A 16,634-nucleotide genomic window follows, 5' to 3' on the forward strand; every position below is an offset into this window, starting at 1 on the left:
ACTGCAAGTGAAGCCAGCCACATGTGTCAGTCAGCCACATGTGTCAGTCAGCAGGCTGAGCAAATTGTACAAGTCCAACTCCACTACCAAGTCTCGCCGTATATTGGGTATTCCTATTATAGAAATGGCAGTGAAGCCATCGGGAAGATGCAGTTTTGGATTTGCTAGAATGCAGGGATCTGAGGAACTTGAAAAGTTAGGACTGTATTTACCAGAGTGGAGAGGGTTAACAAAGGGATCAAATGGTATGAGAGGATAAATAGTGATTCATTGCTACCAATTCAGTATCCAGTGGAAACAATGAGGCATAATTTGAAAATTAGTGCCAAGACATGAAGGGGAGAAATTAGAAGCATGCATTTCTCACAAATGGTTATTAGAAGATGGAATCATTGCCACAAGCGACTATTGAAGCCAAATCAATCTGGCAATTAAGATGGCAATTAGATAAACAGAAGTGGAAACAATATGAAAGGATACAGGGAAAGAGCTGGAAATGTATATTGCTACCATTGATACAAGCATGATATACTGAATGGCTTCTTGGCGTGCTGAAATTTCAGTGAACATGCAGTTAATTACTAGGGGAGGACAGTTTAAAAGGCTGCTATTAAATGTACTGCACTGGCAGTTTATTTTTGGGGAAGTGAATCCCATCATTCATCTTTGGTATATATAAGGTGCACAGTGTATGCATAGTGAAGACTGTAATGTTACAATGTTGGATAGTGACTAGCAACACTTGATGTGGGTGAGTGAACAGAAAGGTTGGCATGATAGCTTGTTGGAGTTATGTTAGAGTTGTGGGGGAGGAATAGTGGGGCATCCTAGGGTATGGTGTTGGGACTGCTATAGTTTCTTCTTTGAATCAGAGAATCTTCCAGCACAGCAGGAGGCCATTCAGCCTGTTATGCCTCTTTGAAAGAGCTATCCAATTAGTCTCACTCTTTCTCCATAGCCCTGCAAATATTTTTCCTTTCCAAGTATATATCCAGTTCCCTTTTGATCGTTGATTTGGATTCAGAGACTTGATGCAGATTGATGCAACGGGGCTCCTCTGAGTGCTCATGGGACTTTAAATGATGGGCAGACCAGTGAGTCATACCCATGACTATTTCATTAGGAAGATGGACCCCATCCCTGGTGACAGGCTGCCTTCGGCCCAATCCTTTTGAGCCAAAACTATGTGCTGCAGCTCTTTACACGACCATTGTGTAACTGTCTCAACGGCACAGCCCAAGTCCAGGAGTGGTATCAGAGCAATCGGAACAAATCCTCTTTTTTTATTTTAAAGAGAACTGCTGAGTACTTCCAGCATTTCTTGTTCTTGTTTTGCTTTATTTCCTCTTTTTTTAGGCTTTCTAAGGAGTTTTTTTAATGCAGTTAATCATTTTAATCTGCATTCTGTGAATCTCGTGATGAATGAACCTAAGCAGATCTGAAAATATCTGACTGAAACCAATGGACTGATTTGACTAACTGGGGAAGTGTAACCGAGCTGTACTTTCAAATCGAACAAACTCAGCAGTCAGACAGTTCATAAATAGCGCACTGGAGCATTTTTTAAGATCAGATTTAGATGTTTTGTGTGCCTGGGAGATCCCCTTGGTATAAACAATCTATTTTGTGGGTAACACACTGGTGCTGTTTGCATAGATAACAAACTGGCCTTTCTGCGTAGTTCCACCATGCCAGATGCTCACAGAGGAAAGACCAGCATCCTGTGCGGCTGCATACATCTCGTAGTGTACAGGAACAAATCTATGCCACGGCCACTTTGAAAGGTGTCTATTGCTGAATATGATTGGGTTATAGTATGCAATAAGTTGAACTGTCTTTTTCCGTACAGTGTGTGCTTGTCATCAAATACCAGATCCAGATAGCTGAAAACAATTAATAAAATTTAAAGGGGCAACACAGGCTTGGTTTCTTACTGTGACCTATGTCAATCAAAGGAAGCCCTAGTGGGATTTTCCAAGGTTTGTTGCAACTTGTTAAAGTACAGGATGGGAAAAATCTGTTAAAACAATACTGGCAGTGAAGTCGTCTGATAGCTGCCATGAAATGTTTGTCAGTTTGCACTCGCACATCATTCCAGTTGGAAGTGATTCAGGCTGACAGATCTGATCAGTGTGGGCTAAGAAAGCAAATTACTTTTCATGTAATTGGGTATTCACAATAGTTCGGCGAGTGTGTGTGTTGTCTCCGTCCCCAAGAGAATTGTTAATCGCCCTGGAGCAGGTCACTCCCAAAATTGGAGAGAGTAAAAGAGAAGATCAGATGAATTGGGCGTAGTGCTTTGGTCACAAATAATTATAATGAATATTCCTATATTGATGCCACATTTAGTTCTTAAGAGCCACACTGTACTCCAAGGCAGTCAGTATTCTGTGCTAAATTAGCTGGAAGTACACGTACCATGGAAGGCTCGGTCATACCAAATAAGTATAGATGCAACTCAGCGTAGGACACCATACTACAACCCAGAATAAGAACCAGTGAGATGACAAAGTTAACGTTAATGCCCAGTTATTCATTACTGGAAATGTAACACCGCCACAGTATACAGATGGGACAGCAGGCTTCCATACAGTGGTGTATTTGTGTGACTGAAGCTTCTGATCCTTGCAGGTTACTTTCCACACCCTTTTTGAACTTACAATGATCTGACACCAGATGAGGGATGATACAGGCGGTCTAGTAAACTTGACCTGTGCCATCTGCCTTCAGGCCTTTTGTCTCATGTGAATTGCTTTATTTTTCAGGAATTTGATCTCGGATAAACAGGACTCGCTGGTTCAGTGTGCAGATTACCGCAGTTGTTTAACGTCTCAGGAGGCCATGTTGTGCTCGGGTCCCCTGGCTACAGTGCAAGGCTGTGGGATAAAGTAAGTGCCAATACTGCTGATCTATCCATCAATTGAATAAAGGGACAAGTTACACAGAGCTGTTCGAATTCATTAATTAACCTTTCAGAAGTTATTGATTAGAATCATTGATCACTTTTATTCCCTATGGTTCACTCCATTGAGATTGAGTTGGTTTGCAGTTTGATCTACATTGCATGCACGCAATTCCCAAAACTGTAAAGTTAATGGCAGCTTCCTGAAGGGACCTTGACCCAAAAGAATATTGCACAGGTTGCCAAATCTAGAGCCTCCTGGTTAGCTAAAAGGTTACAGGGTAAGTTCAAGCAGAAAAAGAAAGCTTATGACGATCCCAAATATCTTAATACTTTAGAAAGCCTAGAGGAGTATAGAAAGTGCAGGGTTGAAGTAAAAAAGGAAATTAGAAAAGCAAAGGGAGGACATGAAAAATTATTGGCAGGTAAAATCAAGGAAAACCCGAAGATGTTTCATCAGTACATTAAGAGCAAGAGGATAAATAAGGAAAGGGTAGGACCTATCAGAGATGTACAAGGGAACTTATGCGTGAATGCCGAAGATGTGGGCAGGGTTCTTAATGAGTTTTTTGTCTCTGTCTTTTCAAAGCAGAGGGTCGTTGCAGACATTGTAGTTAACGAGGAAGAATGTGAATTATTAGATACGATAAGCATAATGAGAGAGGAAGTACTAGAGGGTCTGATATCCTTGAAAGTGGATAAGTCGGCAGTGCCGAATGGATTGCATCCCAGGTTGTTAAAGGCAGCCAGGGAGGAAATAACAGATGCGCCGAGGATCATCATCAAATTCTCACTAGATACAGGAGAGGTACCAGACGATTGGAGGTCTGTGAACATTGTACCATTGTTTAAAAAGGGTGTGAGAGATAGGCCAATTAATTATAGGCCAGCCAGTCTGACCTCGGTGGTGGGTAAATTGTCAGAATCTATTCTGAGGGACAGGATAAACAGAAAGGCAGGGATTAATCAGGGATAGTCAGCATGGATTAGTTAGGGGAAGGTCATGTCTTACTAACTTAATTGAGTGTTTTGAGAAAGTAACAGACATGGTTGATGAGGGTAGTGCAGTGGATGTGATCTGCATGGATTTTAGTAAGGCATTTCACAAGGTCCCGCATGGCAGACTGGTCAGTAAAATGAAAGCCCATGGGATACAGGGGAATGTGGCAGGTTGGATCCAGAATTGGCTCAGGGACAGGAAACAAAGGGTAGTAGTCGATGGATGTTTTTGTGAATGGAAAGCTGTTTCCAATGGCGTTCCACAGGGCTCAGTGTTGGGTCCCTTGCTGTTTGTGCTATATATTAATGATTTGGACTTAAATGTGGGAGGCATGATTGGGAAATTTGCTGATGACACAGAAATTGGCCGTGTAGGTGATAGTGAAGAGGATAGCTATGATGGAATTCAATCCAGAGATATGTGAGATAATGCATTTGTGGAGGGCAGATAAAGGGAGGGAATACACAATAAACGGGAGGATATTGAGAGGGGTAGAAGAAGTGAGAGACCATGGAGTGCATGTCCACAGGTCCCTGACCGTGGCAGGACAGGTAGATAGAGTGGTGAAGAAGACATATGGATTGCTTTCCTTTATTGGCCGTGGTATAGAATACAAAAGCAGGGATGTGATGCTGGAACTGTATAAAATGCTGGTTAGGCCACAGCTGGAGTATTATCTACAGTTCTGGTCACCTCATTACAGAAAAGACATAATTGCTCTGGAGAGAGTACAGAGGAGATTTACAAGAATGTTACAGGTGAAGCCTGGCTTGGGCATAAAATTAAAACCCAACCCGGGCCCGAGTCCTTTAATTTTTTTAAATGCCCGACCCGAGAATAACAAACATATTAGATTAAATGTAGATTAAAATGAAAACAATACAACAAACAATACAGTCCAGCCCGACCCGACCCGAGCCCAAATACTGGCCGCAGAATACAGACTCGACCCTACCGGAACCCGACACATGTTCGGGTCGGGTAGCCAGACTTTAGTTGCCAGGGCTTGAAAGTTGCAGCTATGAGGAGGGTTGTTTTCCCTGGAAGTGAGGAGGCTGAGGGGAGACTTAATTGAGATGTACAAAATTATGAGGGGCCTAGATAGAGTGGACAGGAGGACCTGTTTCCCTTGGCAGTGAGGTCAGTTATCAGGGGACACAGATTTAAGGTGGTTGGTAGATGAATTAGAGGGGATATGAGGAAAATCTTTTTCACCCAGAGGGTGGTGGGTGTCTGGAATTTGCTGCCAGGAACGGTGGTTCTATGGTGCTGTGCTCTTATGTTCTTTCACTTTAAGTCAAAATAATACATAGAGTGTCTTTGGTCACTTCATGCTGATTATGGTTGCAGTGCCTGGTGGGTGTTCTGCCCTGAACAGAACAGTCCCCTGCCCCCACTCATTCCCCCTGTGTTTTGCCACTGAGAGTTATGGTTTTATGCTCCCCAGGTCCAGCATCCTGTGTATGTTCAATAATGCTGATATTTAAGGCATTTATCCCCATTCTGAGGGAGTGTGAGGTCTGTAGTAGTCAGCTACCACTTGAAGCAAGTAGCATATATGCATTTAAGTGGAAGCTAGAAGGAGAAAGGAATTATAAGGCTGTGCTTGATGGTGTTGGGTGAAATAGGGTGGAAGGAAGCATAAAGATTGACAGACACCAGTTGGACCACATGACCTGTTTCTGTGCTGTAAAGTCTACTTAATTTTATGTAAAGGACGTCTCTACTATGCCGGCAGCTGTGTCCAGGCTGTCCTTTCACTGCTGATGTGCTGTAAAATTAATCTTTGCGTTTTCTAGTGCTGGACGCCAGGCTGCCAGACTCTCCTCGATGCCTCATTTCTTACAGCGAGGGACAACACTGGCTTATCTGGAGAACCAGGTTGCAGCAGCAATGACGCTAAAATCTAGCCAGGAATACCGTCACTGGCTTCTCATATATACCCGCTATTTAGTAAATGAAGGTAGGAGAATTCCATGCGAACCTTGCCTTGATTCAATGATTTGATGCATGCTCAGATGTTCCACTGACTGTTGCTTTCGATTGCAGGATTTGAGCCTCGCTTAAGGGAGCTGTGCAAAGATCTACTGGGCCCTGTGCACAACTCTTCCAGTAGCCAATGGGAATCAACTGTCTTGGTAAGCACTATATTTATTTTTTTTAAAAAAAGGAAACTCTGGATAAAAATAAACTTCTATAAATGTCGTGCAGTAAGCAACTTAGAGAAAGAAAATTTAACACTTCAGGCAGAAACATTCACTGTGAATGAACAGAATTAAAACATTCGAATCTGGCTGCATTTCTTGCCCGAAATCTTAAATCTGTATCCCATAGTTCTTGTACCATCAGCTAAAGGGAATAGCTCTCCTTTGTCTACCCTATCCAAGCCTGTCATAATCTTGTACACCTCTAACAAATCTCCCCTCAATTTCCTTTGCTCCACGGAGAGCAACCCCAGCTTCTCCAACCTAACCTTGTAGGTAAAATCCCTCATCCCTGGAACCATTCTGGTAAATCTCCTCTGTACACTCTCAAGTTCACTCACAAGCTTCCTAAAGTGTGGTGACCAGAACTGGACGCAGTACTCTAGTTGTGGCCTATCCCAGAGCTTTATAAAGGTTCAGTATAACATCCCTGCTTTTGTACTTAATACATCTATCAATGAAGCCCAAGATCCTATATGCTTTCTTAATATATCCTGCCACCTTCAAAGATCTATGCACATGAAGCCCCAGTTCCCTCTGTCCCTGTACACTCTTTGGAACAATGCTATTTAGTCTATATTGTCTCACCCTATCCCTTCTGCCAAAATGCATCATCTCGCACTTGTCAGTATGAAATTCCATCTGCCACTCGTCTGCCCATTCTGCTAGCCTATCTATGTCCTTTTGCTGTGGATTGGTAACATCCTTACTGTTTCCCTCACCTCCAAATTTTGAAATTTTATTCAGTATTCCAATATCCAAGTCATTTATATATATCAGAAAAAACAGTGGTCCTAGCGCTGTCCCATGGAGAACACCACTGCCTACCATCCTACTGCCTGAAAAACAGCCATTTACCTTGACTCAGTTTTCTGTCCTTAAGTCAACTTTTCATCCAAGCTGGCACTGACCTTCCTATTCCATGAGCCTCAGTTTTGTTAAGCAGCCTTTTATGTGGTACTTTGCGAAACACTTTCTTAAAACAAAGTGATTCTTGACAACACAGCCGGCAGTGATGTCATCCGACTGCGCCAACCTGTGCACATGCGCAAACGGGCTCCTGCTGTCTGCGCGTGTGCTGCGTTCCGCATTGTCAGGACCGGTTGGCGCATGCACGGATGACGTCATCACGTAAATTGCCAGGACTGGTACACACATGCCCAGATGACATCATCGCATAACGCGGGAGAGAGACCAAGCGGAGAAGCGGGGAGAGAGCGGGGTGTGGGGGGAGAACGGGGGAGGGAGCGGCCGAAGACCTTGGTGGCGGTGGGTGCGCTCTCCTTCTGCCCCCCTCCCACTCTCTCCGGCAATTCCCCCCCCCCCCCCCCCCACCCCCCGTCTGCTGTCGCTGCCCATTCCCCCCCCCCCCCCACCATCCCCGCCTGCTCTCTCCAGCCATACCCCCCCCACCCACCCCTGTGCGCGCTCTCCGGCCATTCCCCACCACCCCCTCCCCCCGCCCGCTCTCTCCGGCCATTCCCCAACCAGCCAATCTCTCCGGCCATGTGTTTACATTGCCTTTGTGTGATTATTTGAGCAGCGCCATCTTTAGTCCTGGCAGCCGCTTGAACGTCGCTGACTGTGACGTTTTAGTTAAACAGGCTGCATTTGTGTGTGTGCCAGTGCAGTGCCACCTAGTGGTTGTGATGTCAGCAAACGCAGCCTTCTTAAAATCCATACAGGCAACACTCATTGCTTTCCCTTCATCAACCATCTCTGTTACTTCATCAAAAAATTCAATTAGTCAAGCACAATCGGCCTTTTACAAGTTTGTGCTGGCTATCCTTAATTAGCTCAAACCTCTCCAAGTGCCTATTGATCTTTTCCCAATTATTGTTTCTAAAACCTTACCCACTGCTGATGTTAAACTGACTGGCCTGTAGTTACTAGGAATTACCTTATACCCTTTCTTGTATAAGGGTGTTACATTTGCCACTCTCCAATCATCTGGCACCTCCCCCAAATCTAGCGAAGATTGGAAGATCATGGCAAGCCCTTCCGCTATCTCCACTCCCACTTCCTTTCGCAACCTGGGAGGCAAGCTATCCAGACTAGGCATCTTATCCAGTCAAAGCAAGGCCATCCTTTCCAGTACATCCTTCCTATCAATTTTCAACCCACCCATTACTTCTACCATCTCCACTTCTACTGATATTTTGTCAGCATCATCTTCCTTACTAAACACCAGTACAACATACTTATTAAGTATTCTAGCCTTGCCTTGCATCTCTAAGCATATATCATCCTTTTTGTCCCTAATAGGCCTCACCCCACTTGTTTACATGCCAGTAGATGATTTTTGGGTTCCTTTTTATGTTAAATGTTCTATTTGCAAATTCACTCTTTACCAGTCTTATTTTCTTCTTGACTTCCCTTCTCAACTTACTGTATTTGGCCTGGTTCTCGCTTGAAGAATTCACCTGACAAGGATCATACGCTTTTTTTTTGTTTCATCATATGCTATAGCTCCCATGTCATCCAAGGAGTCCTGGCTTTGGCTCTTTTTTGTCCTCATTGGAATTTACCTAGCCTGTACCTGAAACATTACCTCCTTTAAAGATCACCCATTGTTCCTTTACAGTTCTTCCTGTCAATCTTTGGTTCCATTTGTCCTGGCTAGATCCCCTCTCATCCCATAGAAGTTCTGCTTTAGATTGTTCCTTGCTCTTCTCCATTATGATACAATGATCACTCTTAGTGAAGTGTTCCCCCAACAGACATTTGACCCACCTCATTCCCTAGCACCACATCCAGTAATGCATCCTTCCTAGTTGGACCAAGGACACACTGGTCAAGGAGGTTCTCCTGAACACATTTCAGAAATTCCTCCCTTATCCCAATCGATATTTGGGTAATTAAAGCCCCCCAATATCACCACTCTATAGTTCCTGCACATTTCTCTACCCCTCTCTCTCACTATTTGAAGGCCTTTATTGCCACTACATCATATTCCCAAACAGCTGTTTGTGCTTGTAACTCACCAACCTTATTTGTCACATTTTGTGCATTTACATATGTGCATTGTAAACCTGTCTTTGTCTTTAGTTGAGGAGGAAGTTTTGAGCGGGGGTGGTGGGGGGGGTGCGGATGGAAGATGAAAAAGAAAGATTCCCGTTTTAGCCTTTTCACCTGAAAGATTGGTTTATTAACATGGGCCTTTTCTGGACAAGGTGCTGCTGTGCACTGGCCCAGACGCCATCCACTGGCACCTTTGTTACTGACCAAATCAAAATCACAGTTCATCCTCTTTCAAGGAAATATGGGGATCATTTATTCATAAAAACGGACCATTAATTAATTTGTTCTATTTATCCACATTCGACTCAGCGATATTTGCTGCATGCAAGTTGCCTTGTCATTTATACAGCAGAGAGGAGGAGCAGATGAAGGATTGGCTCTGCTGCATCATTAGAAGTGAGGGATTGGGTGCTGCAGCCTGCACACTTAGGGCTGTATTTTGTTCTCCCCCAGGTGTTGGGTTCTGTTGGGGGTGGGGTGGGGAGGGTGCGGGTCTGAAGATGCCTCTGGGAGAGTGCTGCCACACACTCCGAAGCCGGGAGAGCCTGGCCTGATATTACCGACGGTAGCGAGGCCTCATGGCGGCCTCCCTGCCGCTCAGTGATGGAATCCCAATTTGAATATTTAAATAAATTAAAATGAATGAATAAATGATACTTATGCCACCACCTGATGTCCTGCTGCGATCTTCGGGTTGATGCCTGGCACTTGCGTGCCTTCGGATCCCCGTCCTGGGAAACAAGGTGCCACGCTGGTGGGGAGGAGGTAAGTTGATCAGTACTGGGGAGGGGGCCGGGGGGTGGTGGGGTAAAAGTAACATCATGGGTGTGGAGAAGGTGGGGTGGGTTGGAGTTTGAAGTTTATGCAGTTTGTGGGGAGAGGAAGGTCATATGGATAAGGTAAGTGTTTTGGGGGCAGTGGGCAAATAATTAATTTACTTGCTATTGGGGAGGTGAGAGAGGGGCAGAAGAAATTTTTTATTTATTTTTATTAACTTTATCTTTAAATATTTAAAATTTCCCAGTAGGGCTGAAAGCCCTTTAAAAAAAGCGTCAGCGTCTGCACACAGGCAGCCCTGGCTAATTAAATGAGCCGCTGCATGGAAGATTGCGGCAGCTCTGCGACATTGGCAACAAGCACAGGAGATTCAGCCCTTACTGTGAGTGAGGGAATGTATGCTGTAATTTGCACTGTTACTTTGAGGGATTGGGTGCTCCAGTCTGCAAACTTAATTTTTAGGCTATATCCTCTCGTCCTAGACTCCCCAATCAGTGGAAATAATTTCTCTCTCTCTACTCTGTCAGTTGAAAACTTCGATTAAATCATCTCTTCATTTTCTAAATTCTAGGGAATACAATCCTTGCTTGTGTAATCTCTCCTAGTAATTGCTTTGTAATTTTTCTTCCCTTCACTCTTGCAGTAAAGGCCTGCTACCCGACCCGAACCCAAGGGACCCATCGACATGTGTCAGGTTCCGGTCAGGTTTTTTTTTCCTGACCTGAGCAGGCCTTTATCCTGCAGTGCAAAACTCAATGCTGCTGTAGTTACTAAGCCTTTGTCTGAAGGATCTCTCCATTTCATATGCAGGGGCTGCGGAAAAGAGAGCTGCTAAAAGAGATGCTCCCTGTGATTGGACAGAACCTCCGATTCCAGAGACTCTTCACGGAATATCAGGACCAGCTAGATCTCCTGCGAGACAAGTAGCACTACCCTAGTAGTTTTTTGATGAGGATCTGACCGTGATTGTTCTCTGGGAGATTTGCTGAGGCCAGCCGGTGACCCCACTTGGGAGAGATGGACTTTTGAGGATTTGGGGTTCAACCTGGGAGAGGAGTCCACATTTTGTTGCATCAAGTTGGTCCACTCCAGGTGATGACTTCTCACGGAAATGGCACTGCTGGTCTGAATGCATTACTTCACAACCAGTGGCTGTGCAGTGTATGCGAGAGAAGATTTGTGGCTGTACTACAGGACATTGGTGACCAGGGGGCCAATGCTGCACCCAGAGGTGTGCTGGAAGTGACCAAGATTAATAACTCTATCCAACTTGTATTGGACAACGGCCCCCTTACTTGCCAGATAGTGACTTCACAGCCCTTGCCCACTATAAGCTACCAAGTCCAATGCTGTATGACACTCAGCAGTTTACTGACTGTTCCTTTCCACAGAAAGAGAAGGGCAACACAGATGTGAAAGCTGTCAGGCTGCAAGTCTTCTTGGTTAGAGGATGAACTACTGAGTTCAGACTTTTCATGGTGTAGTTTTCTGTTTGCCTGATGTACTAAGTTACCCATTTGTTTACTGTCTGTCATTGTTAAAAGTGTGAATGGGGAAAAAAGAAATTCTAATGAGCGACCATGGACATGCGGAGATGTACAGAAACCTAGTCCGCCCTTTGGTACCTTTTAACTTTATACAGGCAAATTTTTTTGTTCTTTTTTATAAAATAAAGATAGAATATTGCATCTCTATGTTTCCTGGTTGGGAGTAAAGCCTCTGATTTGCTGGTAAAATGTGCCCTTACTAGCAGGAATACAGCATTCCGTGAAAGGCACTAAGAAAGCACCTCCCACATAGAAACGAACACAGTTGTGTGTTACTGAGTCCTGGGTTAGGCAAACAGTGCAGATTGTACTTGTTGACTTGCACAGTGATTAAGAATATGTATACATACTAATGTTTAAATCAGTGAAGTTATTTGCACTTTGCATGGAGCCCAAGTTGCTCAAGACTGCCTTTACATTGCAGTAAGTGGTCTGCAGTCTAAGTTTGAAACCACTGGTGTCTCAAGGTTTCACCTTTGACTTCCTAATATCCTGAACATAGAATCAAATTAGGAACTGTGATCTTGGTAATGCAGTGTAGCAATCTGACCTCCTTCCCGAACACTAGGAAGTCCGCGGAACCCTTGAGCTAGTGATTTCAAACCTGAACTGCAGACCACTCATAGAAATCTATAAAATTCTAATAGGACTTGACAGGATAGATGCAGGAAGGATATTCCTGATGGTGGGGGAGTCCAGAACCGGGGGTCATAGTCTAAGGATACAGGGTAAACCTTTCAGGACTGAGATGAGGAGAAATTTCTTCACCAAGAGTGTGGTGAGCCTGTGGAATTTGCTACCACAGAAAGCTGTTGAGGCCAAAACATTGTATGTTTTCAAGAAGGAGTTAGATATAGCTCTTGGGGCGAAAGGGATCAAAGGATATGGGGCGAAAGTGGGAACAGGTTACTGAGTTTGATGATCAGCCATGATCATAATGAATGGCGTAGCAGGCTTCAAGGGCCGAATGGCCTACTCCTGCTCCTATTTTCTATGTTTCTAAATGCAGTCTTAAGCTGCTTGGCCTCCACACTCATACTTTCCAAACTTCTAGTTGGAATCTGCTGATTATGCTTCACGTTGAGGAATTGAAACAGGCTTGGAAGGGCTGGTGTAAATTGGGCCAGCATACCCAGAATGAACTTGTGCCTTAGGATGCATTGTGTTTACAGTGTTAGAAACGCTCCAGGGGTTACTTTGCAGCCTTGTGTGGGCGGGGTTCAGAGCTGTGCTGAATTACTGTTCAGAGTCCTCTCTGTAGGGCTGAAATGTCTGAATAAGATATGTTCCCTGATATCTTGGTGCTGCTGGGGACTAATCCTCCTGAGATCGTGAGGATTAAATTCAGGAGAGACACACACAAATATCTTAAATTGTTCTGATAGAAAGTAATGTGATTTGGACTTCCTTGGTGACTCTGGATAAATACATCATGTGGTATGACAAATACAGGTCCACGCAGAGCAAGCAGGTCCCAAATCTGGTACTTGGATGCTGGTCTGAACCAGCACAGCAGTGTAGTGTGTTCCAGCTGGCCTCAGAATCTCTAGACTGGGGAGGGAAGATATATGGGTTCTTGCTTCTGATTGTTCTTCAGTGACCACTTCAATGTTCCAGTATGTGACTGATGTTTCAAGACAGAAGGGGGTGTAGCTGTGATGGTATACATGGTGAAATGGCTCATTGATGCGAGGAATAAGCACCTGAGCTAAAGTCCTGGCAAGTTGTTGGAACCTGGGTTGCCATACTCCAGCATGAAACAATACATGCATGAGCATAGTTTGCGGAGGAAAATAAAGACTTGCATTTATATAGTGTCTTTCACAACCGCAGGACGTCTAGAAGTGTTTTACAGCCAATGAAGTACTTTTGAAGTGCAGGCACTGTTGTAATGCAGGAAATGCAGTACAAATTTGCACACAGGAACCTACCACACACAGCAATGAGATAATGACCAGGTAACCTATTTTAGTGACATAGTTCAGGATACTGGGGGAGAACTCCTGTGCTCTTCTCCGAATGGTCCCAAAGAATATTTTATGGTCACCTGAGAGGGCAAATGGGGCTCGGTTTAAAGCCGCATCCAAAAGACGTCATCTCCAACAGTGCAGCACTCCCTCAGCACTGCACAGGAGTGCCAGCCTAGATTCTGTGCTGGCATCCAAAACTGATGATGTGGCAATTTGACACCTGCATGTGACTTCAAATAGCCATCATCCATTTTGAATTTCTTTCATAACAGTCAGTTGTTTTGTTTGGGATGATCTCAGATCATACACAGGTGAATTATCCGTGAAATCCATTGCCTTCTGCTTCCTTTGGACAGCATAGTCTGTCAGCTTACAATATTTACACCAGATATTCCAGTCCCCACACCTTCGTATGCCATGTGTGGGCAGATTGAGGTAAGTAGATCACTGTAATGTGCTGCATTCTGGAGTGAAATTGGCTGAGTAAAATTTATATTGAAAAAGCTATAAGATCCTGACAAACACTAGGGAATTATTAAAGGGTTTTCCTTTACAACATGGAATGAAATATTACCAGCCAGTCTGAAACTGTGATTATAGAAAGGTTTGGTGGAACAGGCTCGAAGGGCTGAATGGCCAACTCCTATTTCTACCTGCCTAGGTCCCTTGAATTCTCTGCGGATTGGCCAATTTTTAAACTCAGCTTCACATTTCCAACATTGCAGTGCCGTCCCACAGCTGATTCACAGAACTGAGCATACGTACGACCTAAATAATAATAAAAAAATCAATACTTCTCATTTAGGAAGTGCTTATTTTTAAGTTTTATGCCAGCTGTTATTTCGACCTCCCTTGCATAAGACCGAAAGCGGAACTGAATGATGGCAGTGAAAGATCTTGGCACTCCGTCCACCAGAGGGCAGCAGTAGCCAAGCTATCACTGTGAAACTTTTTGGTTGACTACCTGATGTGGCAGAGGATGTGACTTTCAGTTCCTCATCTGGTCCAACCAAAAGCAAAAGTAATTTTTAAAGTACTATAAGATACAAGCTGCTGACTAGTTGGATGCACAGCATCACCAAATTTGCTACCCCAATACATGGTGCTAATTTTTCATCATGAGACTGTGTGTGTATTCGAATCAGCTGTGGGAAAGGGAAGGGATTCCGTTTTTCTGTGTATAAAGAGGAAGGGATTCCTCTTCAGAGTCTCATCAAATACCGCCAGTCAGATATAGTACAGGTTAGATGCAGAAGAAAGCTGCCTTTCAATTATCTCAACCGTCCAACATCCCTATTCTTTCACCCTACCCTCTAGCTAACCAAGCTCCCAAACTTCAAGGTTTCCAAAAACATTTCCCCTCACCCCATGCAGCTTCCATTCATCTTGTCCATGAATCTCTCTACCTCCTGCCTTGACCCCATGAAGATCACACCTCCAACCTCAACTTCATTGCAATGGAAGCAATCTTTTTTTAAAAATGCCTTTACAATACCTGGCATAGGAATGGAGATGGTCAAGATGGAAGCTAATGATAAGTTGATAGGAAAGACGCAGGTACCTTGTTGAAAGATCTATTAAGATAGTTTCATTGATAGTGGGAATGCTCATTTAAATTTTTTTAAAACCTACGTATTTGACCAAACCTCTGGTCATCCGTCCCAATATCTTATATTTCTCAGTGTCAATTTTTGTCTGATAATACTCCTATGAAACACCTTGGCGCGTTTTTCTACATTATATAGGTGATTTTATAAACGCACGTTTTTGAAATGTTAGTGTTTCGACAGTTGGAATTGTGCTTTTTAGTCATTGTCAGGGGTCAAAAATACTATTGCATCACCCATAGGGTGCAGCTTTCACCATTTCTCCAGCAGTTTTAAATATTGAGAGGACAAAACAATTTTCAAAGAACGGACTTCTTACAACTCGCAGACTTTCACAGGGTCTTTAGTTCTCTCAACTCACTGCTAGTACATACCAGTAGGAACTCCGCACGGATTAATTTCTATCTGTTTTACCAGCAGAGCTTGTGTTTTCAAGAACTTGTTGAGAAAAATTTCGAGTTTTGACTTTCTTTAAACTGATTATTATATTTTGCTGCATTACTATCTCACTGTCTTTTTAATTCTGTACGTTATTTCTAAAAATCACTTTAAAGATTTTTTAGGCTGTTTTCAGGTTCTATTCGTCAAAACTCAGAAAATTAGGGCAAGATAATCGTATCCCTCAAAAAGGCCCCTGTAAATTTGAAAGAAATCCGTTTAAAACAAGAGGTTCATCTGCAACATCGATAAAATTAAAACACACTAGCTCTTTATGGAGCAGCACTATTCTTGTTATTTTAATTCAGTGCTCAGTTTCCACTTTGCTCTACCTTTAAACCTTCGCACAGCTGGGTGCAGGCAGGAAGAGAATCAAGTAAGTATGGGGTTGATTTTTTAATTTAAAAATTTAAGGATGGTTTTGCAGAATCAAAGGGACAGACAAATTTCTGAACAGCAATGTTAGGAACATACTTTTGCAACATTGGATAGGCTCTGTTATTGCCTCTTTTTTTAGTTCTTTCAAGGGATGTGGGTGTCACTGACAAGGCCAGCATTTGTTGCCCATCCCCAATTTCCCTTGAACTGAGTGGCTTGCTAGGCCATTTCAGAGGGCAGTTAAGAGTAACCACATTGCTGTGGATCTGTAGTAACACGTAGGCCAGACCAAGTAAGGATGGCAGATTTCCTTCCCTGCAGAACATTAGTGAACCTGGTGGGTTTTTATGACAATCAACGATAGTTTCATGGCGCCATTACTGAGACTAGCTTTCAATTCCAGATTTTTATTAATTCATTGAATTTATTAATTAATTGAATTTAAGTTCTACCAGCTGCCATGGTGGGGTTTGAATCCATGCCCCCAGGGCATTAACCTGGGCCTCTGGATTACTCATCCAGTAAAAATACCTCTACGCCACCATCTCCCCCATTTTACCAATCTGTTGGACTATTCAGTTTTGCACTGTTGTTTACTAAAAAATTCAACTTGTTTATGACATTGGCTACATTAACTTACTGCTAACCATATAGGATACTCTCACTGCTGAGCATAGCTTAAGTTTTCAATTTCTGGGACTGCTTTGAAATAAATTGGCATTGAAAAATCGGGTTCTGAAATGCCTGTGCATTGTGTTAGTGATGTTACTGTGCACGTTGCATATTACAT

General features: G+C 43.5%; 1 protein-coding gene across 2 annotated transcripts in view; it reads left to right on the forward strand.

The window, feature by feature from the left end:
- Positions 1 to 11,570, forward strand: part of hira (histone cell cycle regulator a) — a 110,889-nt gene extending 99,319 nt beyond the window's left edge. For both annotated transcript variants that reach the window (XM_068055342.1, XM_068055343.1), the window contains 4 exons: positions 2,766 to 2,888; positions 5,702 to 5,865; positions 5,952 to 6,040; positions 10,715 to 11,570. In XM_068055342.1, the coding sequence (XP_067911443.1) occupies positions 2,766 to 2,888; positions 5,702 to 5,865; positions 5,952 to 6,040; positions 10,715 to 10,831 (493 nt within the window). In that variant the 3' untranslated portion in view covers positions 10,832 to 11,570. The remainder of the gene's footprint in view (positions 1 to 2,765; positions 2,889 to 5,701; positions 5,866 to 5,951; positions 6,041 to 10,714) is intronic.
- The last annotated feature ends 5,064 nt before the right edge of the window (positions 11,571 to 16,634 follow it).

Source organism: Heterodontus francisci, chromosome 23, assembly GCF_036365525.1.
Source record: "Heterodontus francisci isolate sHetFra1 chromosome 23, sHetFra1.hap1, whole genome shotgun sequence".
Classification (NCBI taxonomy): domain Eukaryota; kingdom Metazoa; phylum Chordata; class Chondrichthyes; order Heterodontiformes; family Heterodontidae; genus Heterodontus; species Heterodontus francisci.